This window comes from Phaethon aethereus (genome assembly GCF_964289735.1).
Source record: "Phaethon aethereus genome assembly, chromosome: 6".
NCBI lineage: Eukaryota > Metazoa > Chordata > Aves > Phaethontiformes > Phaethontidae > Phaethon > Phaethon aethereus.
In genome coordinates this window covers 5,029,288-5,056,558 of record NC_138580.1, presented here as the reverse complement: position 1 = coordinate 5,056,558, position 27,271 = coordinate 5,029,288, and the positions used below count along the sequence as shown (strand labels likewise).

General features: G+C 38.8%; 1 protein-coding gene across 1 annotated transcript in view; it reads left to right on the top strand.

Moving 5' to 3' along the window:
• Positions 1 to 27,271, top strand: part of ARHGAP15 (Rho GTPase activating protein 15) — a gene marked incomplete at its 3' end in the record, with an annotated part of 312,226 nt that overhangs the window by 230,104 nt on the left and 54,851 nt on the right. Inside the window, exon 11 of the mRNA XM_082001330.1 lies at positions 22,049 to 22,183. Within this exon, the coding sequence (XP_081857456.1) occupies positions 22,049 to 22,183 (135 nt within the window). The remainder of the gene's footprint in view (positions 1 to 22,048; positions 22,184 to 27,271) is intronic.

Below are 27,271 nucleotides of genomic sequence, written 5' to 3'. Positions count from 1 at the left end.
TTCCTTTGTTTATTTGATATTTGTGTGTTTATTTTCTTGGTCATAAACAGACTACTTAAATGGTAAACTGCAGAGGGAAAATGCAAATATTTATGGAATAATTCGCTGGAAGCGGAGTGTATGTTTTATGCCAACCACTGGCCTCAGTCAATAGGAATATCACCTCTTGGTATGTCTCCAGTAAAATTGCACCTTTTACCAATATCTGGTTTGATTTAATACTGGAAAAGGAATGCAAAGCTTTTAGGTTTTAGCTATTCTTTGTGGTATATTTTCCTCGTGAAACAATACAAAGAAAGTAGCTCTTGACAAGTCACATTTTTCCACACAGTGATCTCTTGTTAGAGACCTGTGAGACTACTGTAATTTCCTTCCCATTACGTTCAATGAATTCCATGCACGTGAAAGAGAAAATGGATAGTGGAGCCTGAGTTCCTGTGCTACCCACTGCGTAGGTACCGAAAGGAGGATGGAGACTTACCATGGGATTCTTTACATTGCTCTTCTGCTATACATTAGCTTTAATCTTCCGCTGAGCAAAATATAGGCATTTGTAACAAAAATAATGAGAGTTAGCCCTTTGGAGACTCTATGGTATGGGTCAGATTTACCTTTCAGTATCCTCATGTAAAACGCTGAGATCAGAGGGGTTACACCAATGTAAAACAGGTGTGCATCTGCACACACGTATATAGAGACAGACGTGTATTTCCTTTCATTTAACAAACATCTATAATTCAGACCTTAGCCTCTACCAAAACAAACCTTTTATAACTTTAAATTGCTGTTTCTATCGGGTTGTTACTAGAAGTGTCTCATCAACTGTAGATAAAGAAGATCACCAGATAACCAACCTTAATGCCTGCACAAAAATCAGCTCATAAGTCTGACCGTGCAAGCATCATGATATCCCAGCACTTCAACTTCACAACAAACTTCCCTTCCGCTTAAAAAGTGTGAGCAACCACAATACACGCATCCATTTCGAGCGAATCACATGCACAGTTTTAGCTTTGACCTAGAATGAATTAACTTCTATTCCCAAAGCTGTATATACAGTGTTAAGCTATCTGGGGTTAATTTGCTGGAAAAAAGGATTAGAAGCAAGTTTGTGTGTCCCTGAGAAATAAGATTTTGTCTCAGTTGTTTATACATAGGCATAGAAAGAAATCAGGAAGCAACAGGGTATGTGGAAGAAGAGGGAAAGGGTTACAGCCTCGAGTTTCCCGAGAAGCACAGCTTGCAGTTCTGCTGCGGAGAAGGTTTCTCCATCTGGCAAGCCTCCTGGGATGCCAGACTGGAGCAACCAGTTTGCAGGAGCTGTACACGGGGACACCTTCCCCGGCCGGCCGTCAGTCACTGCAGCCAGCCCCGTACTGGTGCCAGTACTCTTGCTTCTACCCACCAGCCTCCTACCAGTCTGCTCGGCGGCGTGAACTGGCTGCGCGGAGGCCGTAAAATCTGCTAAAATTATATCCGGCAAGGATATAATATCGGTCTACTCCAAGCAGTGTGGGTTAATGGGTGAACAAGCCTGAGAAAAAACACAGGAGAATTAAAGCAACTCTAAGAGCAGCGAAGGGAGTTCCTTGGGCTTCTTCTCATACGGGCGAAATTAGGTCATGGGAAAGAAAGGAATGCACTTTTTGTGTTTTAGCGAAACATTTCTAAACTGTGCAAAATATGGAGGTGGCGGTTACTGTGAATGTATAGTTACAAGCCTTTCCCCACTTCCACCCCGTTCCCCAAATAGAGTTTCCAGTGACATTAGCAATAAAGAAATGTGCTGAAAACCAGTTCTGCTTCAAGAAAGGGAATGCTTTAGAAAACTCAGTTGTCTGTTGAGGAGTTGCATGTTATACCTGGAGACAATATTCTACCACACAGTGTAAAACAGCCCTCCTTTATTCCCAAATTGCAAAGGAGCCTTAACTATAGCGTTTCTGATAATGCTTCCATAATATATATATATGTGTGTGTGTGTGTGTGTTCTCCGAGGCATTCATTTGGCTGGCACATTGGAAAATGGTTAACACAGTGAATGTGGGGTGTCATTTTTGTAGTGGAGAATGTGTGCCAGAAGAATTCAACTGTAACCACTAAATATTTGCTTAAAAATAATTTTAACCATCTGGACTCCTTTTTTCTTATTATTCTTATTCTTCTTTTGAGGTGGGGTGAGAAGGGAGTATTTTAATAGGAATGATTTGTGGTTACAAAATGAATTTGGTTAATTTGGTTACCACCCCCGTTTATATGATGACTACAAATAGTCCCTAACATCTGAAGTTTTAAAGAACCGGCAGATTTTTCTCTCTTGAGCTTCAGAAGCTGGAAACGAACTTACAAAGGACAATAAATTGTTCTTGATGGAATAAATAGTTTGTGGGGTTGCTATTGTTCCTCTTGACAATACACTAACATGTGCTAATGGAGGAAGAATTGAAGCGCTTGCGTAGCACAGGCTCTTCTGCCAGGCTGAATTTTTCCACTTCGGAGGGGCAGTCGGGCTCCCCGTGCGCGGGGCAGGGACGACGCGGTGCTGGGATTCCCGGGAGCACCTGCCGCCCGCCCCCCGGCCGGAGGGCTTTGGGTGCCGTCCGCGGAGCGCTCGGCGGGAACGGCGCGCGCCTGGGCGGGCACCGGAGCGTAACCTACAGACCCGTCTCTGGAAGAGCCTTACCAGAGCTTACGTTTCGGAGACGGGGTGCCTGAGGTCGTTTTCCTTGGCCAGAATAAGGATGCTTGCTAAAAGCAGGGTCGGAAAAAGAGTTTTCGTGTCTCTACTACTTAAAGGGATTGTGTATTTTTTTGTCTTGCTTAAGAAGGTTCTTAATACAGTTTTTAAATAGTCGGAGTTCAGTGACAGATTTTTTGGTTCTGAATCCAGCTAAATATCGTTGGTAGATGTGCAAGTTTCTATGTTCTCTGTGTCTTGCCTTAGCACATTAAGTCAATGTTTTATGGACCCTGCTGTAAATACATCTGTTAAAAGATTTTTATCATACTTCAAAATGCCTAAGTCTTAACAGCTACCTGTGTGCACTAACGATATGCTAGTAAATGTGCACAGGAGGAAAAATAACCCGAGAGAAATTAGCTAAACTTGCATGTAGCGTTCTTGCTTTAGTAGCTCTCAGAGATACTTTTCCTCTGCTTTCTCATACACTGCAGCACTGGTTTCATCCAAGTCATTCTACATTAGGAACAATTTAGTATCGTTTCATTTAAAATATGCAAGCTTTATACTGAGAGTAAATGTGTAGCCACAAGGTAAAATTAAAAAAAATATATTAGTTTCATCATTAAAAAAAGCCTTTAAAGTTTCCATTATCCATTATGTCAGGTAGCAAATATCTTCTCAATGTAACTCCAGACATTAAATCTGTCAAGAGGCATGCAGTAAAATAAATGTCTGGGATACCTTCATAAACAAAAATCTTATTTCCATAATTCATACAGCTGGCTGGCATTTATTGGCACGTCAGGTGCAATGGGGACATTTCAGGAACATTAACATGTACAGCATCATTTGTCAACAAAGCAACAATGTAAGCAAATCGTTCAGAACTCATACAGATTTACAGCTTTCTCTGCCAGCTGCTAATTACGGTGTGCTCTGCCTATTTGGTATGGTCTTTTTTATTGGAAAATGACAAAGGGGTTATGGTATCCCAGTTTGGAATATAGATGCGCTTTTAGTAATAATATGAGTGGTAATATGACTACACAGCCTGGAGTTTTGATCTAGTCGCACTAGTCTTATAATTGACCGGGTTTGATTGATGAAGGACAAAGAGAAATTCGCAGTGGTATTTACCTACTGATAGAAGTAACCTCTGCAAACGAAGAAATAGTAAAATATCAGAGAGCAAAAAGAAGTGTCCTTCCTTTAATATCGTTTTTTTTTTCCTGCTGGACATGACAGGGAAAATTCAATCCTCACTGAAAACCTGATCTGTTCATTGAGTGACGTTTAGCAAGCCCTGTACGCCACAAACCGGCAACGACCCTTTGAACGTTGCTAAACGCTTTGATAAATAAGAATTAAACTTTCTGCATTTTAAACAAAGCAAAGTGTAAATAAAAGCCAACGATACCATCTGTAAGAGCCAAAATACGTGTTCATTATCTGCCTTCAACATCCTCTGTGTGTGTCTGTCTGTATTTCTCTCACTCTTTATTGGTTTGAGCATGTGTGTTTATGGACGTATGTGTTTCTGCAAGTTAACAGCAGCAAGTCAGTTCTACTTTTTATTTCCAAGCTCTGGCCAGTTTGCATTTCAATCTCATAAAAATATAATTAATAGAGCTTTACGCTTCAGATGTATAAATTAAATATGCTTTCATCATTTTTATACCTGTTATTCATCCAAAGGTAAGAGGATTCTATTAGCTAAATACATATTTAGACACCTAATAAAATTCTGTATTCAGTTCTATTTCTTAGTTTCAGTTCATGAACAGTAACCACTATTCTGAGTTAAGATCTTGACCATTTAATTTTTAAGAAAAAAGTAATTAGACCATATTATGGATTAATCCCTTGCCAATTTTCATTTTTTAAATCAAAGTAATTTTAGACTTGGGAACTACATAATTTCATGCAAAGAAAGCATGTTTTGCCAACCTTATTAAAATCTTTAGAGACCATATTTTCTATAGGCTTCCAAAAATTATCCCACAAAAATGTGTGGCTGCACCCATCTGTACACATAAATGGGCATCTAGGTGCATAATTATCCAGTTTTACATGTGTAAATGTAGGTGTTTAAGCACAAATTAGCTGACTCCCAGATTCTGAAAGTGCATTTTTGTGCGCTGATTAATAGCATTTCCTTGAATTCCGTAATATAGGTTAAAGTCCCCAAAGATTTTTAGAGACAATAATAACTTTTCTGTAAAATATCTGAGTTTACTAAGGTCTTCTTAAATGTTACTGATGCAGCAGTAAAATGAAGTATATCTTAGTGCCAGTATTTGTGTATTATTTTGGTTATAAGGAATATATGATTCTTTCAATATAATAAATGCTATTGGCTCCAACCCCGGAGCGATTGCTGTCTGCCACTGCTTTTCTAGGAGCAAAGTGCACATGTTCCTAAAGGAAAAACTATCGCACCAGGATTTAAAAAAAATTGACCATCAATCTAAGCTTGTATGAGCAATCACAGCCGCTTCCAAATAGAAGTTATTTTGTATTAGAAGCAATTTACCCATCTGGAAGAACAAAGATATTTGCAAATGTTGAAGTGACTGACTTCCAGCAGACGCTTGAAGTTAAAAACCCAAATACTTTTGAGGTGCCTGGCCTCGATTTCAGATCTGGAGTTGTACAATATGTCAAAGAGCTCTTCTAAACAATGAGAAAGGTCACGGGCACCTTGGCTTTGTGGTCCCTACCTGCTGATGCTCTCCCCCACCGCCAACCCCGCAGGCTCATTGCCCACACAGCTGCACAGCAGTTTTCTAGGAAAGGGGAGCAGTTGTAAAGCTTCTTGAATGAGTCTTGGAAATTAGTGGCTGCATCGCCTCGATATTAAATAGTGTGACTATTCTGGGATACCGGTCTGTCTGGGAACAGGTGAGCTATAGGGATGAAGCTCAACAGGGGTTTTGTGGGGTGGAGGAAGAAGTCGGAAGTGAGACATAGGGCATGTGAAGGGACAAGTGTTTCTTGAATGTGGGGTTAAACTGTGTCTTCATGCTGTTATAGGGGCTTAGGTGTAATGAGGAAATAAATATTTAACACAGAGCTTAAAAAATAAGCTTGATGACTCTGGAATTCACAGTTACCCCCGATACAGTGCCCCAATGCAGCAACGCTACTGCAAGTCCTGATACGCCAAGACCGGTTATCGGAAAACCAACTTTATATTGTAACTCAAGATCTTTTGAATTTACTTTATTTGTGAATTTTTTCCATTTGTGTTCATGTCTTTGTACATTTGAAGAGGAAGTTTAGGCATTCCTTGATCCATAGAGATTGCTTTTCTTCCTGCTCCCTTTGATTCTGCTTGCCTTATAATAATGGGCATTATCTTATATCCATATTTAATTTTATTATGTCACTAGCATTGCAAGAAAAGGATGTTCTTTTCAAACATTGTAATGCATTTAGTATTTCACTAGTCATCAGTTAAATCAATTTTTCCCTTTATTGGATCTGAATTATAAATCAACTAGTCATTGTATGGGATACTGTATATGAATGTACAGTATATCATTATGATGTATCCTATAATAATGTCTCTTAGACATGAAAACTAAAGATGGTGGTTTAAAGTGCTGAGAGAGAAAAAATTGGAAACATCTGTTAGTAGGAAGTAGAGAAGACTTTTCATTAAAGTTTGTGAAGTGTATTTGATAAGAAGAACACACTGGGCGGTATTCTTCCACCCCTTACTACACCCACCCCAGTATCCATCGTGTTATTTCTATCTCGCATGGAAAAGCCAGTATTATCGGAGACATTACTTCGGGTAAGGCACAGCTCAAGTAATCTAAGACCCGGGGCAGAGCGAGGATTCACAAGTTTTATGGAAAAAGAGATAGAGCACATTAAAACACAGTCAGTGCCTTGGTCCTGGGTATGTCAGCAAGCTCGTGAAGAAGTGGTGTGGGACAGTTTTGGGTAAAAGCTCTTTTATTTCTAATTAGCCACTACCTGCAAGAAGAGGAGACCGTAAAAATGGGAGGAAAAAAAAAATTGAGGAAGTCAAAGATAAGATATTTGGAGGCATCTAGTTAGCAGATTTTACCATCTTTGGTGAAGGTACTTTGGAGAAGCTGGCAAAACCAGAGAAAAAGTGGCTAAAAACTTCCGAGACGGCTTGTTTTAGCTTAATCATACAGAAATCCATTTAAGCAGACATAAATGTCTGCTTCAGGAAGCGCAATGAAGGCCGTTTTACATTTACACAGGTTCAGCACTTTGTGGTGGTGTCCGCGGTAGGGATTTTGGCAGCCCCGAGCCGACGGGTTACCGCCGTTCCTCTGCAAGCCAGCACCACCTCGCAGCCTCGTCCTGCTGCTGCAGGAGCTATCGTGGGCACGGGGAGGAAAACGCAGCGTTTACACGCTCTTCTCGCTCACGTCGCGGTTTTGCGTGCACACTTTTTGCACAAGCGTGCCTGCTTGTGCCCGTTTTTCGCTGTGTAGCTGCTTAGGCACAACGTGAAATACCTTCCGCAGCCCTCGGCAGCGGACGGCGTGCACGGCACGCGGCTCTTGCGGCTGCCCGGCTGCGGCATAGGGCGCTCGTACCTGCTGCTGCAGGTGTGACAGCTTAAAAGCCAACAGCTAGCCTTGCCTTCGCAACCTGTCCCATCCCTTCCTGCCCCAAGCGGTCTCTGAGCCGTTTCCGTGATGATATCCGGAGCTATAAAATCAGATATAGCAGTTGCAGGGCCGGGTGCGAATTACCCCCGACTCAACGGAAAACAGACTATTGCTTATTGATTCGGTCTAGCCTGTTGTGTAGTCGATGGAGAACAAACGAATACAAATAAAATGAATCAATCGGAAGCTGGCTGAGGGCCTCGGTGAGTCACACGAAGTAGGTTTCTGATATCCTTTATCATCACGCACAGCCCGTGAAACAAGAGTGCTGCTGTCTTCTGCTGGCGCAGAGACTTACCTCAGGCTATTCTGAAAAATGCTTTTTTCTTATTTTTAGACCTGAATCAGCCCATGCTAGCAAATGTATTCTTGTGAATACAGATCCTACTTTGTTGTAATGCCCATGGGAAGGCGGCAGCGTAACCTGTTTGGATGCAGCTGCAGACCACCTGTAGAGAAAGTCAAATTAGGGAGAGACCCCACTGTTCTTTGCATTAATGCTTTTTGTGTTGTGGCTTGACTCCCCCCGCCCTCCCCCTTCGATGTATCTTTCTCGACTGGGGAGATAGCACATTTTAAGACGTTCTGTCCCTTGAAAGCATCTTGTGATTGAAAGAAGATTTGAAAGACTGTAAAAACTCCCCCGTCACCAATGAGTGATGGTGTGCAAGGAGTCTTAACACTTTTAGGATGACTTTTCCTCCTGGTCTTCCTGCAGGTTTTTTAGGGGGAAGGGTGGGCTGGGGGGGATTGTGGTGTTCTGCTCTTAAAGGGCACATTTAAATGTCCCTCAAGTAATCTTCATGTTAGGAGGAATCTTCTAAGTTTTGAATAAAAAAAGTGGTTGTCAAGACTTAAAGCACTAACTGCTGCACTTTTTGTTCCATTTTTTCGAAATAAAAGACTTGGCAAATGAAAGAAAATGGAACAACTCTAAGTGCAGTGCCTGCGTACCCTGTATATCCACACGAAAACGGGTACGGTCTCGGTGATCCCACTTAATGACACTGGAATTCCCTTTACATACAGTCTGAGTTCAGGGCAGAGGGATTGTTAGGCATGTAAGCCAACTGCTTTGAGGAAATTATGTGTCTTTGGTATGAGAAGTAGTTTTAGATAGTTCTCCCGTTGTCTCAGTCGAAACTGCTTAACCCGCCTGGTATCTGTAGCTTCTCAGTAGATTAGGCTTTTCCTCATTTACCAGGTAGTATTTTGTTGCGTAATAATGCAATGTTCTACCTTATGTCACATAAAAACTGCTTGTAATGAAAATTTCCTGTCATTACTCCTTTTAACCCCATTTCTCCACAGATGAATACCACAGTTTTACTCTTCGTTGATGTACTATTTAACATAGGCAGAGTTTGTAGATGGAGGTAATGTCACCAAGCGCTCCCTCATTTTAAATTCCTTCCTCTCGGTGGTGGTATCAATGTTCACAGCAAAGACACCGATGATACTGAATTTAATTGGTATTTCTGTGTCGGGTCATGTGTACTCTCCAAGAAGTTTCTGTGTAACTTTTCCCTAATTGAAATTAGATTGAAGTGTTGCTGTGTACACTGCGACTTAATGGTGACAACGTTGAGCCAGCTTCGAAGCTCAGATGCATGGCACGCATCCCAAGAAATCTGCTATGATGCTCCCACATACATCTATGCATATTTTTATGGTACAAGAGACATAAGGTGTGGAAAAGGAGCAGTCTCTTTAAGGGGGATGTGGCAACCCTATCTGCCAGTCATCTTGCCTCTGCTGTTCTATTCCTTTTACAGCCATTCTGCCTTTCTGGTATCTATAACATCTTTACATACGTGTTTAATGTCTGCACAGCTATTAAAATCCATGGGAAGGTGAGAGGCCGTAAGAGCAATGGACCAGCAGCACTGCTCCTTTGCAGAAACGCTTTTTGTCTGATTTGGGGATAGCTTGCTTGCTGGTAAATGGCCGTCTAATATTCTGGAGAAGACAATGTACGACCGACATGGTCTGCCACCCATTCTGGGAGCTGGTCTGAAGCTCACAGTTGCTGTGCAATGCGAGGGCCCAGTGCTGCCGTTGGCTATAATGGGATCTCACCGTGAGATACCTGCAGCACCCTATTTTGACTCAACACAAGGGCAGATCCGAGCATCTTCTCCTCCGTAACGCATATGCGGAGTATGGAAAAGTAACTTCTCACTGTTAGAAGACTTCTTAATTTATAGTGACTCGTAGAGCTTAATTTATGGTGGCTCGTAGAATTGCAGTGTGTAATAAGCAATGTCCTCGAACATTTTTCATGCGCTTCTAAGTGACTCTTTAAAAAACATTGGTTTTCCTCATAAAAATCATTAAAGTTTTTAAGGAAGAAGTAGTAGTCTAGGTTAGTAATCATCACAGTGCTTTAAATACTAGTGGATAATTAGCAACGTGAATAAATTAAATACATTTCAGATACAACAGCAAAGTTGAGGAAAATCACCAAAATATTAGCGAAGCTCCAAAATCTGACTACGTTGTGCTGCATGCTGTTTTAATGACTGCTATATAAAAATGTGCATAATTCCAAAGAGATCCCGTTTCACATAATAAAAATTACTGTGACATAAAATATATATTTTCTTAAAAAGTACTTGTAATATCAAAAGGACTGTGAAGTATTAGCCATTTAATACAAATTTATCTTTTCTTGCAGATGATTACATTTTCATTTTAATTGCTCACATTTCCCGTTCTGATCTTAATGTTTTATAGTAGGCAAGACATGCCACAAAGAAAAAAAAAAAAAAAAGATTTTATTTGTTAGTTAACAGTCTTCAGAAGTCCTAATTTGGCCAATGTGTTCTGCTGCAAAGTCTTGGAATGCTGTCTTGCAGTTTCAAAAGTGATCTTACTTGGCTTCCCAGAAACTATTATGCCTGGAGGATGCCATGAGAACAAGGGCTGCCTTGTTAACAAGTAGAAAACTCTCAAAAACAAGATAGGATCCTGATATAAATCATAATTTAGATGCACAGAGCTATGTTCACAGCCACAGTAATGTAATTCATTTACATCTAGTTATTACTTATCTCCACCCGAACTACTAAGTTCAGGAATGCAGCTGCCTTCTGCCTTGTGACTCGTGGGGGTTAGGGAAGAATGACATCACTGAATTTAAGCACATTACCATGCTGACATAGTGGCACCTTGTTTTCCCTTCCACAGATAGAGCGAGGATTGTGTGCTACCCCCCATTCTTCCAAAGAATACCTTTTTTTCCCCTTTCAAGCAGCTGCTATATGAAGGGTTGCAAATGTCACTTCAACTAATGATGAATGATGCTTGACCCTTGGACCTGTTACTATGAATTTTATGCAATGCTAAATTAATATGAAAGATCTCTGCTAGAAGACTTCAGCTATTATGCATGCAGCATAAATGATATGTTAAACAATCCAAATTTTTTTCTCATAACCATGGTAAAATGCAGAGCCGCTTTAACGTTTTGATGTGTATTTCCACTTAAGATTAGTATCTTTTAATCCTAAAAATATTTTTGGTAAGCAAATCAGTTTGCGAAAAACATTGTCAAAAGGGCAACTGGCCCACATGTCTTTGTTGTTCGTGTTTGAATATAATTAATTATGTAAAGCAATAGTTAGTGGGAGCTTAACAATTAGTAGAATCTGTCAAATAGTCACACGGAAATTACTAACTAATTGAACTACTGGTCTTTTATTGTTTCAGGAAGCAGTACAGAGTGTCATTCTTTTATCTCGTAAGTTTGTTATCACCGCGCATCAAATTTTTCAAGCAATATATGCTTCCTAGTAGACTAATACATAAATAACCCTCCCGGTAAGGTCACAGTGTGCAAAAGTGTTTGAAATAAAAACACCTGTTTTAATTAGTATTCAGATTGGTGCAGTTAAAAAATGATAATCCTCTTGCAGTTATATGACATTTTTAAGGCTTTGAATTTCCATCTGTATCTTATATTATGATGTTTCAGGATTGTCGTGAGTTAATTATGTTAACTTCGGAAACATTGCTTGCATTTAGAATGAAAAACTTCAGCTTGAATAGCCAGGAAAGCAGATGCTATCTTTCTTGTCAACTGCTTTGTTGTGCGTTGCCTTGAAACTTTTTATAAGATTCTGTATCCAAAAGGAAGTATAAATCTCCATTTATTTGAAATGTTACTCTAATCTAATCAATATTTTAATATCTTTCTTGTGGGAGGGACCTGAATGTGTCTCAAGGAACCAAAGACACAAAAAGCTCTTATTTTATGTTGAAACCTTCCTGTTATTGCAAGTCCATTTACAAGACTAGTGTGAAGAACAGGAAAAATCCATGCATTATAGAGTTTAAAAATTTTTTTGAAGCATACTTTTTCTCTCTTGAAAAATACACCTGTAAGTTTGGGTGGAATAAGAGAAATTGGAAATGTTACAATCAGAATGCACATTGAGATAAGCCCTGCAATAGGGAAAGGTAGGCATAAATATACCATTAATGTAGCAAATCTGCATTATGTCCTGTCACAGAGCAAGTGAAAATGCAGAACGTGAACGTGTGGCATGACACGGAGAAAAAGGTGTGATGTCAGAAAGGATTTGGTGTCTGTGTCTCCTCCTTCCACGTGAGACTGCAAGGCGTGGGTGGGAACCACGGAAAACAGCATGCCACTGAGTCACTCCTATTTCGTTACACCCCTTCTCTGCCAAGGAGGAACCATAACCATCGCCAAGTGCGTTTACATGTACCCTGGGCTATTTATGCATCTCCTGCGACCCAGTAAGAGAAGGTATAGCTGCACACATGGAACTGCACGTGGCAGGGTGGATGGAGTTATGTTTTTAAGCCCACACCAGCATTGAAACGTCAACCTTTTGGTTGAGAAGATCTAGGTAAGGTCTCAAGAGCTACCTTCTGTGTACGTAGCTCTTAATTCCACTGGTCATGCAATTACACGCATTTCGTGAACACAAGTTTGACCGTAACTTAGGGCTTTTTTATTTTCAAACACATCGTATTCCTCAAACAAAAGCTATTTTCATCGTCACAACAATTTCAGTGTTTGCAAGCAGGCACTGTACAAGAGAAGCTAAAGTGCACGGACTAACCCCTGCCTGCATCAGGACATACTCCACTATCTGATTCTCAGCTGGTGTTGTTTCAGAGCAGATGTAGCTCTGAAGTTGATGAATTTATATGAAAAAAGTGCACTTACTAAGAATCTTCCCTCTTCAGGGTAGCATGTGATTCTCAAAATGCATAAAAATATTTGAAAATTCATGTTATTATTAGCACTATTATTATCAAAGGACATTTCGTTAACATTTGAAAGTCCTTCAGTGCACTTGAAGATATATTTGTTTTAGGAACTTACATAATCCCCTCCTGTTTAAAGTTTTGTTTTAAACACATACAATTATCATCTCATATGCCCTGATTCAGTAAGCACTTAGAAGCATTCCTATCTTTAACAGCATAGCTAGTCCCGCTAATATCCAGGGAATGGAATTAGAGCTTCAGATATTAGCAAAAAGTAATGCAAATGTGAATTAAGCAACATGGTTTTGAAGTAAGTTGACTGAGGACTTTTTATTTCTTAAACTGAATGTGAAAGTTTGACACACAAAAAAAATCAAAGCAAGCATTGCTGATACTAATAATTATTTTTAAAGTATATAAAGTTGAATATTTTAGGCTGGTAACTAGAAGGAATTAGGCACTGAAATAAACTTCCAGTAGGGATAGCAAAGAAAAATTCTCAGCTTTTAGGCAGAACCATCATCAGAAATACAATATATATAGGCATATAGACATAGATATATATATAGAGACATCTAGAATAAGAATAGTAGTATTGCTGGATCTTAGCATGCAAGTAAGATTAATTAAAATAGATTGTTACCTGCATTGTAGAATATTACTTTTTCCAAGCTAATGAGTCATTTGGATGTATCAAATTTATATTTGTACCTTTGTCTGTCTTAGTGTAACTTTTCAGTACAGTCAACCCTATATCTAACGTGGGACTTGGCTACTGAAAACTCTTGCTGCCTCGTGTTTGTGCGGGAACCTACAGGACGTGAAGTGATAGCGTCTGTCCTGGGTAGTGTCAGACATCATACAGTTGATAGCAAATTGTCATGTTAGGTAACAATTTCAGCCAAAATTTCATGAACTGAACCAGGGGATGTGAAGCATGAATTATTCTTATGACCCAAATGCAGGTCTGGGTTCTCTGGCTTGTGTTTTTCAAGACAACTCACTTTATTGCCAATGGAGAAAATAAGTAATGCCTAAAGGCAAGGTGCAAGTATTAAAGTGCTTGTCTGAAAGTGTTTAACAAAACTGTCCTTTCTTTTTTAATAACTTGAATAACGTGTCTAAATGACCTCGTCCTAACCAGAAGAGCATATAGAGAAGAAATTAAGCTTTATTGGTAAATTAAAGACCAAATCCCATGGTTGATGAGAGATATGGTCCGTTTGAAATAGTTACAGTTTCAGACTTTCTCTTCTACAGTCAGCGGGTGGAGACCAACATAATCCAATTAATTGTAATTCCCTTTTGTGGCACTGGTACAGTGGTGAATGATATAGTAAGTCCATTGAAGTCTTATCTTTGGTCAGATAATCCAAATGGATTCATATTATGAAATAGTCCTTTATAAAAGTTCTGATGAACAGAAGTGTTTTGACTTTAGTGAACCAAAAGATAAAGTCTATACAAAATAAAATGTTTTGTCCTTGACATTTACAGAGCTTGTATATACCTGATTTCATGTAAGAATACTTCTTTCAGCTGGCTTATTTCAAAGATCCCTTTCATTTGAAAGAAAAAAAATCCCAAATTTGTTCTCTGGACATCCTATGAACTGGTGTGCGAGAATGGAGATTTACATATTTGAATAACCTTTATTCTTGTGAATAGGCCCATTAAAATAAATGTGATTAAAGATGTAAGGAATATGGGTATAACATTTTGAGAATAATTTGAATTTCTGTTTTTCTACTAAAACAATAAACTAATAATGATAATCGTTATAACTGTAAACAAATCATAGATGTATGTTCCTTTTCAATATTGCAAGTGGACTAGGGAAACTGCTTAATATTAGCTCAGGCTTTGATCTATTTACATTTGGAAATCATTTACATAAAGGAAGTCATAACGATCTTTATTGTTTTGTTAATTATTTCCTTTGATTATTGAAACTCACTCACTGAGGCACAAGCTTATTGTTATTGGGGTCAGTTCCAAAGATATATTTGGCTATGTGCAATAAGTAAGGATTGGGTGGTGTTCTTGGGTTTTTAATTGTTTTCGTATAGACCCTTTCAGTTTAAAACCACTGGAGACAGGACCGGTTTAATGCATCAGTAGTCTGATCCAGTGCTACACATTTTGTATTTCCCCTTTCCTTTAAAGTTGTCCATAGTAAGCCCACATTATGGCTGGAGTGTTTTCCCTTGTCGCATGCTGAAATCTCATATTTACTAAAGGATACTGAGATACCGTTTGTGGGAGACAACACACTAGACCATATATTGAGGTCAGATCTTTTCAAAGTGTCTCAAAAATACTTTTTTTTTCCTTTTTTTTTTTTTTCTTAGATGGTTTGGTTGAAATGTAATACAAAGAATTTTTTACCCTTTGGGGTACATTACATATGAAATAATTTATGGCCCATGAATCACAAGAAGGCAGTGAATTAGGTTTCAGATAAGTCTGCCAAATATTACAAAACATTGTGTACAGATTTTTGGACTATGAAAAGGCTTTTGACAAGAATGGAAATAGAAGCAGTGTTAGAAACAGCAAGGAGAAGAACAGAAGAATTATATGACAGAATCCTAAAGCACTCTGAGTTAGTAGTACAATTAAAAAGATAGGAATATGAACATATTTTTGAAGTATGAAAATGGGACAGAGAGTCATTGTCCAATTCCTTTCTGTATTAGATCTTGAGGGCCTTCAATTTATTTAAAATGTAGATTTGTGGATGCTGATACACATAATTCTGATAAAAGACCTGACTGTAAATGGAAAAAAAAGAAAGAAACCTCTAAAATTAGATTGCAGCGAAGCTTACTGCAGAGCAATTACACAATAAAAAATTGTTAATAACAGATTTGAAGTCAGAAGAGAGATATTTACCTTGGCTAATATATGTATACATAACATGCAACTAAGCGAGGAAGATCAAGTTGAAAGCAGAATTCAGAATGGACTTTTGCCTTTGAATAGTAAAATGTATCATGAAAAGTAAGCTCCTGATCTAGGCAAGCATTTGATGTTTGTGTTCTGCAGTCCAGGGTATATGTAACAGAAATACTCGCATCCACCCAGAAAATGGAATAAAATCCATTAGCTGGCACAGAGGAATGAGAAAGTCATTAGTCTGGTTCAGAATAAAGAGGGAAGAATAAACAGAAAGAAAAACAAAATAAAGTGTGCTTTAACTACTAGGAGGAAGCTGAAGTCGTTCCGCCACAACAAAGTAAAGAGAAGTAGATAGAGGACAGAATCTTACCACTGTAAGACACACGTAATTTTCACTCAGCATAGCAATCTAATTTCCACGAGTTGCAGAAAGCCTGCCAAGCTCCGTCCTTGTGCGTGGGCAACCTTGGTGCTCCAAAGCCGAGAAACCTCTGCGCCATGGGAGGCTACGGGCTGGGTGGGAATTCCTCCATGTTCTTTCCTTGTCCCTGTCTTTAAGCCCTTGGGGGTATCTAAGTATTTCTTGGACCCTAAAGGAAGGAATAAATTGGCCCTGCAGGTTTCAGTTGCTCAGGCTGGGTATGCCTGCTCCTACTCTTCGTCAACAAGTCACCTCTGAGAAAGTCTTGCAGAAATATGCTCATCTGTAGACAGATGTCCTATTTATTCTTAGGGAGCTTTCAGCTGCGTTTTGAGAGGAAATAGTCTATATCACTCCTTTTCCCGTACGGAATAGCTGATTCAGCTAAGTTTAATGAAATTTAAAAGTACTTGTAATTATAATCCTATTACAGTAATTATTGCTTCAAATCACAATGATAGAATATGCTAAGTCAAAGCTAATATCACTGTCATCTAACCCTGCAGCAGGTATTGGCAGTGAACGATGCATAAGAGTATCTTTTGATGATACTCGTTTCTGGCCACCAAAAAGATTCTCCTTTCAGTACCACCATATATTTTTACGCCTCCAGTTTCAAACAGCAGCCGACAGCATAGAACGTTCCCCAACGCAACGGTGTCGCTAGCTGACCGCTTTTCTAAACCTTTGAACTACTCTGCGTGCTTTCATGACGTACCATTTCTGAGCTTCTCGAATGTACTGGATCTTTTTCATAGAAACAATGAGATAGTTCATCCTTCTCTTACTCTGCGGACTTCTGTGGAATTATGCGAGGATGAATATGACCCAGTGTGCCCAAGTAGAGATTTTTTTTCTTTTTCTGGCACAGACTGAGATTTAAGTTAGCAGTACTTGGTTGTTTCAGCATGCCCCCAGGTCAGCGAACTTTCTTTTCAGAAAAGGGGAATAAACAACACTCTGGATGCATACAGAGATGTTCTGCTTTTTAGCTTAAGTTGCTCAGTAATTTGCGCCTGGGCTCCATGGAAATGAGCACTCCAATAATAAACAAATGCTCAGGCATTATAACATCATGTCTTAAATTTTCTGTTAAGAGGGCATGCCATGTCCCTCTAGCAGAAAAGGAGTAACGCGTGCAAGCTTTATTTTGCTGACTATATCCTTGATAATTCATCAACGGTAACATTGGATGGATTCAGCAGAAGCTGCTTAGAAGTACATTGTATACAAAATTTAATGATTAGCTTAGCTGACATTTTCTTTCGTTTGTTTAAACACTCTTGGGAGTGAAGGACCGTGCACTTAGTGCAGGCAGGACAGTGAACCACCCAGACCTAGCAGGGGAGAGAGGAAGAAGAATTTTTTAGCTGGTCGAGAGCTCACAAAAATCTGGACGAATGAGGAAAGTCTTGCTTTGCATGAGTTGATACTTCTGCTGTATTATTTAATCAAGTTCAATGGATCGTATGCACTTTGGAGTGTGTATATAAAATGCAATGTCAGGACGGGGATTTACTGGCAGGGGAGGAAGCTAAGCATCATGTGCCGCGTCGCCAAGGGGTGAGCTCCTTGTCATATGATGAGCAAGAGCCTTCACCATCTCACAGCATCCCGTTGCTGTGCTGTCTCTGGACATCTCTGCACTCTACTACTGCTCTAAACTGAGTGTGGTCGCTTTGAAAGAAGGTGTTTGTCCTGATATAGCAATATTTTGCAATAGTTTTGAGGTCACATCATTCCTGGGAAGGTAAGAAGGCTGCTGTGTCTTTTCACTAGTGATCAGAGAAGTTGTGGCTTGTAAAATGTAGGTACAGCTATTGAACACACGTGCCTTTCAGCCTATAAGTTAATATTTGTGCTGTCAGCCATGAAAATAACCCTCACAAAAGGATTTAGTGACGGAGTGTGCTGATGTTAAGTGAATAACTTCTGCTTGAGCCTGTTCTTCCTTTTTTTCTTCCTATTGATGACCATGAATGACCAGTGACATATTTCTGAAGAATATAACCATTTAAAATAATAATAACAACAATAATAAATAATAATAATAATAATAAAGAGGTGTCTTTAAGCTTGAGAAAGAAGAGGAATGACTCTGGACAGTTTGTCTTTTCCTAGTATGTGCAAGAGGAATTTTCTTTTCCTCTTTCAACCAAAGGACTCTCTTGGAGCTCTCACTAGTAAACTGCCCATTGGGAAGAGTGAATCCAGCAAGTTTCCCAGGCTTTCAGTCGACTGGGAATGCATTGTATACATCCAGCTCTTCTGCAGAATTTTGGTGTGAGGGAAATTGTATGCGTTAGTTGTCCCCTGGACAAAGTCACATATGTGTTATCTCCCTCAACATAGGCGCCGGCTCCCGGGATGGAGACTCCAGTGCTCCGAGGTTTCACATGCCGGAGCTGGGGGTTGGCCGAACCCCGAATGCCAAAGGTTTATAGGGGTGTACAGAGGTGGCAGCTGCCATCTCTGAGCGCCTGCCGTGCAGGGCATTGCCGTCCCAAGGCTTCTGTGTGCAACCGGCAGCAGGGAAACAATGAAAAAGGCAGAGACGTTAGCAAACGGATTTCAGTACGAATCCAAACCAGACAAGTCTCACCAAAGTTTTCAGAAAGATTTTTGAGGCACAACCTCCGTAGCAGACCAGGCGCTGCTACCTGTGTTTGCAGGAAATCGCTTTCCACGTGGTCATCCATGAAGCCACTTGCAGGAAGATGTAATACCCTAAGTGAAGGAGGACTTCTGAATATGGTTGCTCTGCGATTTAATGGCAGCATGGGCAAAAGACAGTATACAGCTGCGAAAATACTTTTATAAATTATCTTAAAAGAAAAATGAACAAGTAGTGCTCTCAGATAACTGCATTTTGCTCCCAGAGACCAGTCTACATACCAGGCAGGGCATGTGGTTAAAGGAACCCGATCCATTCTCTTTCAAAACTGAGCTCTCTATTGCTTTGGTTGATTTTGATCGTTTCTTTTCTTTTTTTTCTTCTTTTTTTTTATATGTAGCTGATCTTTCCATAGATTACTTTCTTCCTTTTTGGATAAGGATAACCTTATGGTGGTATGCTTAAACCAAAGATGAACTCCTGTTTGGTTCTACTGCAGACATCGCGAGTGCCATTACAAATGCGTATTGCTGAAAAGGATGATTTACTAAGAATAACAACACAGTAAAACGCACATTCCCTTCACAAACATATTGTATATTGTTTTTTTTTTTTAACTAACAACATTGACAGGTGCCCACACTATTTTTTTTTTTTCCTTAATGTGTTCTTTATATTTTCAGCCCGAGTATTAGCATAAATTTTACGGGATTTTCTGGGCATATTTGTGTCTGTATCTAAGATATATGATATCAACTGGCAGTGGCAGTTGAACTAATCAAATACTACTGACAAGTTAAAGCAAATTTTTAGGACTGTGAGATTTTGAGCATCTTCCCAGATACAGTTTCTCCTGACTGAAAGCAGTCCTTGACTGTCAAGTTTAAATACCAGATTTGGGACTTAATCTTTAAGTAAGCAAAACACCCCAATAAGAAATATGTATGAGTAAAGCCAAAAAGTCAGGTCCTCCCCTTAAACCTTGCCTGAAATGCATGTGTGTGTTTGTTTATGGCCCTATCGACATGGTATGTGAGAGATTCCAACCAGTGGGAACCGAAGGAGAGTCATACACTGAATGGACTTCTATTTTCTTTTTAATTTTTTTTTTGACTTGGCATTTGTTCCTTCTAGCAAACATTTTTAAAAACTCTCTTATTGCTAGAGGGAAAATTGACACCCTTTGCTTTCACGATGATACATTCCTAACACGTTTCCTTGAAGAGCTGGAAATGGTGCAAAAATCTGGTAAGATAAGTCTCTATAAAGCCTTAGAAGTCAAGCGTTCCACTTTAGACATTTAAGACAAATGCAGGGCAAAAACAAGTTGTTTTTTTTTTAAGGTTTCTACTTAAAGTTCTGTGCCAAAGCTACAGTACTTATACATTTTCTAAATGTGTTTTAAGCAATAAGTTGTACAACATTTTTAGAACATGTGTTAAGCTATTTCTCTAAGAATGAAGCTCTTAACAAAACATAAGCACTCTGCATGAGATCTTAGCAGCAAAGTGCTTAAAAGATAAAGTAAGAATTGGTACCATGGGAAGAACACCAGCTGTAGAGCACACAGGTCCATTATGAGAAGTATGGTAGTGGGTAGGGAGAAAATGATTTAATCAGGAGTAAAACCAATTTTATTATAAGGGCACGCAGGGGGTGTGGCACCATAGTGAGAGGGACATTTCAAAATATCTGACAGATTTCAACAATGTGAAAACCCACCCTGTTCTTTAAAGTGACAGTAAACCCCATCAGGTCTCTCTTTTTGATGCTATTGTTAACAGTTGACTGTTTAAAGCTGGCCTGCTAAGATGCTGTCGATCTAGTTCAATAGTGTGTGGCAAAATAAAAGGCTAATTGTTGAAATACGATCAATCAAATATGATCTCAGAGTCTAAAGAAGATCCCCTCTGGTAACTCATTTGAGATCAAATCATTACTTTTATGATTGAGGTAATTCAACGGGAAACAAACAAACAAAAAGAAGCTGGAAACCAAAGCAGCAAGCAAGACAACTAAATGAAATGCACAAGTCTGCCTTTGTTCCAGCTTTATCTCACATTACCCCAAGTTAAGGAATTGGGTCCATTCCTTTATTTGTCTACATTTCCCGAACCTATAAGTTTAAAAAGCATTTAATAGAATTTATTAGAAAAAGTCGGAAAACATCTCAATTTTGAATAAGATATTCTATCCAAATATAAACTCTATAGTGAGAAAACTATTGCATTGAAGTACCAGGAATCTGGAGTTATGGGTGACCATGTGTCTCCAATAATTTTACAATTTTGTTTAACAACAGTTCAATAAAGAGGCTGCTCTTGAAGCCAGCTGAACTGCTAAACATGAAATTTCGGTGACATTTAGTAAAACATTTCAAGATTATGTTGCTTCAAATTAAATTTGTTCAGTAGTTTTCACAGTTAGCCCCCAATTTGCATTCAGACTGAAATTTTCTAAAAAAGAGAATCGTAGCACATGTGAAAAAAAGCGAACTCTGTTTTTGGAGTAACAGGACTTGGCGAAAGCGAGTGTCATTTTAATTTGGACTAATAAGGATTTGCACTTTCCTAGAGTTTTATATGGATTATGATCTCACTGTTTATTATGTTCTAACAGCATCACACCACTAGAATTAAAAAGAAAAAAACAAAACCAAAGAAAAACAGAATAATCATCCGATCTTGTTTTATTTTTATTAGGAACTCTATTTTAGCCTTTAGTTTCTTTTATATTTAAATTCCTTAGCTCAGTCAAGCTTCAAAAGAAAAGATTTTTTTTGTTTGCAAAACAGTTTTGTAAGCACTTGTGGTTTGTCTTTAGTGTGTTATCATTTTTGACAGCTTTGCATAGCCTAGGTAGGCCAACAGGGGTCTGTCTAATATTGTTGCTGGGCAAATCTTCCTCCCAGAGATGAAAACCAAACAAAATATTTTTGAAGCAGTAAGAAGGAATTAATATCCTTTCTCTCACAGTACTCTATTCCTCGCTGACATTACATTCAGGCAAAAAAAGGAGAAAAGTGTTACCCATTATTCCCTTGTACATAGCAAGGCTAACACATGTAAAGCAATAACTCATTTTCTATTGCCATGTTTAGCATATGTCTCCTGTTGGCTCAGCAAGGCCTTTAGGCCGGTCCCTTGAGCCGGCCATCGTTGGCAACTCTTAGCCCCTCGGCCTCAAAACCAAATAGCTTTGAATCATGTTGAGCTGTGATGCTAATTTTCATACTGATGCATTATGGGAATAAATGTATCTGACATACTGTGTCAATGGTACTGTCTCTTTGTGTCTCTTGTTTTTTGTTAGCTGCATTCCTACAGATGGTATTCCATTGAAAATGTTCTCTTCCTACAAAAAAAAAAAAAAAAGAAGAAAAAAAACCCATGCACAGCACCAAACCTCTAGGTGCAGAAGGCTGTTAACGGTTGCTGATGATAGTAGGCAAACATTAACATAATAATTAGTGTCTTGTAATTGTTTCATTAAAACCAGTTGTTCCATTTCTCCTCGTGTTTTCCCAGAAGAGAAGCTGAATTTGGACGACAGCCAGTGGGAGGACATCCACGTTGTCACCGGAGCACTCAAGATGTTTTTCAGAGAGCTGCCTGAGCCGCTGTTCCCATACTGCTTCTTTGAACAGTTTGTGGAGGCGATAAGTAAGTACATCAGATACAGTAGAAGCTAGTGAAATAGCCTGTTAGATAAAAATAGTAATAAACTTAAAAATAGAAGAACACGGGCATCTCAAATCTGACTTACCTTCCATTATCCGTGGTCCTGTCTTTTTATTGTTTTTGACTGCCTTTTATCTCCTACAGCATTTAGTTATTTAACTGGAGAAAAAATATCAAATTATTGATCTACAAATTTTGTATATGCGATTTAACTGTAGTGCCTAAAATGGTTTAGGAAAGGAATTAAAATGTGTATGTATTCAAAATATGCCGGGCTGATAATCCATATATCCCCAAACACAAGAGAGAGACTAATAATTGTGAATCATGTTAGAAGGGGCTGTCTTTATGTTAATCAGAATGAAATGCGTTTGTTTTGTTCCACGAGGTTGCAGACTCTTGCCTTGCAGTGGTCACAAAAAGAATGTAAAATCACTCATGTTCTCATTTTTATACCTAACCTTTGCTTTTTTTTTTTTTTTAAATTGGCAGGCATCAAAAGTATTTTCAAAGTCCAAGGTATTTATGCTGTTACATGTCTCCCTGGTTTGTGTGCTGCAAACCCTCTGTATTTAATATATGCAGGTGCATTTTGTAAAACGGTATAGGCTTGGAAAAACTTGACTAAAAAACAGAGTGATTTGGGGGTTTACTCCCATTGGAAGGAGAGGGAGAGAGAAGGGTAGCTGAGAGAAAAAGCCTAGTAGGAGATTGATTAAAGGTCCAATAGAGAAAAATCTCTAGGAAAAAAACAAACCCAATAAAGTGCTTAGAGATCTGTTTTCTGAAAGATGGGCATGCATATTTGCCATTACTGTTAATGAGAGCTGTGTATGCACATGCGCAGCTGCCAGAGAATATGAAACTCTTGTTGTACAGCTCACTTTGATTTTATATTCATAGTTCAACTAAAGCTTTTCAAGACCCAGCATCAGATATAATGAGGTTAAATACATCTCACAAGATCCTTCCCTTCTCGGATATTTAGAGATGCTGTACAGTTAAATGCACAACATAAAGAAATGCATTACCTGAAAGTTTACTCTTGGCAGCTCACTTTCTTCTCCTTTCAAAGGAAACTAGATGGAGAACATCATCCCTTGAGTTTAAGATCCCGTTGCAGAGCCTCTGCAGTGCTAGGAGGGGAAAAACAATAATTTCTTACTGTTCAGCTTCAGTTTCTGTGATGCATGGGGACAAGATGCTCACTGAAGCGCCAGCACTTGAACATGCCCTTCAGGTGCTTCTCCATCCACCCTCTACGTCCTCTTGGAAAGGAGGAGGTGCGGTGCCTTAAGCGGATGCAGTCAGTTCACTCAATACAGGCTGCCATTTGCGTCTCTTCTTATGCACCTTGTTCTGCAGTCAAGTGTCTAATACCTATCCTCTGCGATAGATGATTATCTTCCTCAGAATCCACCATCATACTGGTCTTCTGGGGACAAATACAGTCTCCCTCCTCCTTATCGCTACTTTTCATTGCCCTTTGGTGTATGCTTTGGCTTAGCAAACGCAATTGTATTCTGAAGAACATTGTCAGGACACCATAATCTCATCTTTCGTGCTGTCTTCTGCTCTCATCGTCTTTGCTGCTGTCCAAGTCAGGGTGATAAAAAAAATCTTTTGGTGGCCTGGTGGAGAGGTTTTTGATAGTAAAAATAACAGGTAACCAGTAATAGACTTGTGAATTAAGAGTTTGAAAGCATATCAGGAAAAGTCTGTCTACTAAAGCATTAATATTCATGAGTGAGAAATTAATGTCCCTTTCTGCTATTTGAACTATTATTAATTCTTATTATGATTTTGAGAACCATTATACACATTGATAGGCTAATGAACAGTCATTTATAGAGGGATTTTAAGACAGTTTATTCCTAGGATGAAAATGCTAGCGCTCCAAGACATGCTTTGCACTATTTCAAAACCCTAATTCTTGTTGCTTGTTTTACTGCACATCAGGGTGATTTCTACCTAATCCAACTGTCTAAAGTAATCTACGGTTTCAAATCAATCTTCTCTTTATTTGGTCTTTACTGCCATAGTATCTACAAATCTGTATTCTTACCCAACCCTACTTAAAAAACGTCTATAAACAACAATTAGGTGTTTTCAGTGTTTTTGGAGCTCTTCTGTATGTTAATAGTCCTGAGGCAAAGTAAAAAATCTCTTTTCTTCTATATCATTTACATTGCAGATGATTCTTTGTCTACTTTGGGCTAATTACTCTGCCTGGTCAGTACTGAGCTGCTAGAAAATTTCCCTTCTTCTTCAGGTTGTTGTAAAAATGAGGCTCTTGTATGTCTGTCTTTTCTGTCTCTTCTTCAAAAATGGAAATTATTAGCATGCAGGGCATGGGTGTGCAATACAGTTAGAAAGAGCATTTAATAATGCCAGAAATAAACCAACCTGATAAGGGCTAGGAAAAAGGTAATTAGGATACATTCCCATACTTCCATGATGATTGTATCCTTGGTCTGGCACCGAACACCCTTCAGTCAGAGACATATATTTGGTAAGTAAGAAGTGGTCTAAAAACCTCTCTGCAGTGGGTAGTAGCAAGTTACCAATAATATTTCTTGGGGATTTAGTAATTCATATAGAGGTTTCAGGAAGATCGAGTACCCAAGAGGTGCCATGGACTCCTTATGCTGATGCTAATTTAAATATTATGTGAAAAAATTCATAGCAAGCTTCGTATTACTTTTCCTGGATGATGCTATTTTAATTAATGTCTTTATTATGTGCATAGGAACAAAATGATTCTATGATTTTATGATTCTTAAATTTTTCAGGTCTGTGTATTAGGCAAAGTGCTTGCTCTCTACCTTCAATTTCCCCTATAAATATCTTTAGATATGGCCATAATACTAGAGCTATGTAGATATGACCAGAATATTAGAAGAAAATTCAGGGCATTGTAGAATCTCAGAATTCTGTTTGTCAGGCTGAAGCTGGATAATTACTGTCCATATAGTTTATATCTGAGAATTTATAAATGATAAATGGAAGGCCACAAAACCCCTGACCTAATACTAGTTTTGTTTCTTAGGATTTGGAAAGCAGGTTTTTCAAGGACTTTGTCTAGTATATTACTGACAAGTCATTCTGTGGTATTTTGGATGAAATATGCGCTTCCAAAGTGTGCCCAAATGCTGCTATGAAATCAGGTTCAGCCACACTTAAATTACTTAGCACCGCAAATAGTTCTATTATTTTCTGGAAGATCAACAGACAAGGTTCAACAGATTGTCTGCAAGTAAAATTGTGCTTCATGTGAGTAAGGTGGTAGAAGTGCCAATAACTGAAACACTTAATCAAGTTATTTAGAGAATTCAACCCGCATGGCCATACAAACTTATGCCAGGACTTCAGCCACTGAAACAAAAAAATCTAACCTAAAAATCTGTTACGAAATATTAACAGGTGAATGTGTTAGCTGATGATAAATCTTTAGTTTAATTGAACTAGTTTTATTGAAAGGGCTCAGGCAGAAGGCATGGAAAAAAAGAAATTTGTCCACTCCGGTATTCTGTGCAATGAAGGCTGATCTCTGCAGCATAGGAAATATTCAAATACTGACTAGTCCTTCCAGATCTTTTCAGCTGGAGAAAGCTGTATAGACAGTGCATCTCTATAGACAGTGCATCCATCCAACTGCAGTTACAAAAAAAACCTCACTGATATTCCACAAAGGAAAATTCCACCAAGTTCCCAAAGCTGCAACATCTGTCTCTGGTTTGGAAGGCTTGAGTTCAGGTCTTTGATTTTTCTCTGCAACAGGTTGGAAAGATTACTACATTGGAAAGATTTTTTTCAATGAGGTCTAGTGATTATGCCTTCATTTCAGTTCCTTATCTCTAATATGAATTTAATAGGTGCCACGTAAGTACTGTAGATAAATAGATGATTTATTGTTTAAAATGCGCGCACACACACAGAGGCAGATGTATATTTATGTATATACTCTAGATAGAAATCTTTTTGCCAGAATTATGATCCTTCTGCAGACAGTTTTCTGAATGAAGGTATCTGTTACTGCTGTGGGCTTCCCACTTAAGGCAGATGAACACAGGAATGAGATTAATAACAAAGTAGTGTTGCGAAATCTGGCTTGCAGGCTTTCAAGTGGAATCCACAACCTGATATGAGATATCTCAGGACTCAGTATGAGGATCAGAAAACATGGGATCCACATCAGCCACCGAGTCCCTGGAGAAGGGACAACATTTGTAGGGCACTGGATCTAGTTAGCATACGTGGTTTAGGTCCTTGCAATCCCCCACAGGATCAAGCCTCCCCAGACACTTAGGCAAAGTAATCCCCTTCTCTGGAGCTCAAGCTTTTCAGACCCTGCAGAAAAGGAAACATTTCTTTGCACAGGGAGAAGTAGAGCCATAGGCACCTGAAGTTCTTCGAAGGCCACAAATGCAACATCTAATTAGCTTCAGAACCTGCAGGGATAGATGGCAGCTGAATAAGGTTTTTCAGAATTATAACGGTGAATTTAAGTGCCTAGATACTACTTAAGGTCCACATTAGATACTCATATAATTTTTATTTTTTCAGGATCTGTATTTCTTTTTTTTATATTGCTCTGATAGACCATTAACGCTTTTTTCAACTAATTTCACACATATCCTTTTGATGTATCAATTAGGGTCTCCTGGTGCATGCTAAGCAGAATTCACAATGTCGTTCCTATCAAACCTATAATGTTATGTGTTACCCTACTGAATGGAAACCAAAGATGGTTATTTAGCATCTTACACATGATAGAGTTAACTTTTTTGGTTATTGGATGACGTTAGATAAAAAATTTATTACAGTTTTGCTGGTATGAGATACTGGTCTTTACTGGTCTTGTCTAAGAAAATCTATAACGATAACAGCAAAGTAATAAACTCTTCTTTCATGGGAATGATAGACTTTTTTTAAACTCACACAAGCTAGCAGTGCTGTCAGTAGTTGTCTGTCCTCCCCATGTTAGTCTGTTGTCTTCATCCCCAGGATTGCTGGCATCAGTAAAAAGGTTTTCTCTGAGTTTGGGCTCTAGTCCTGCTTCAGAAATGT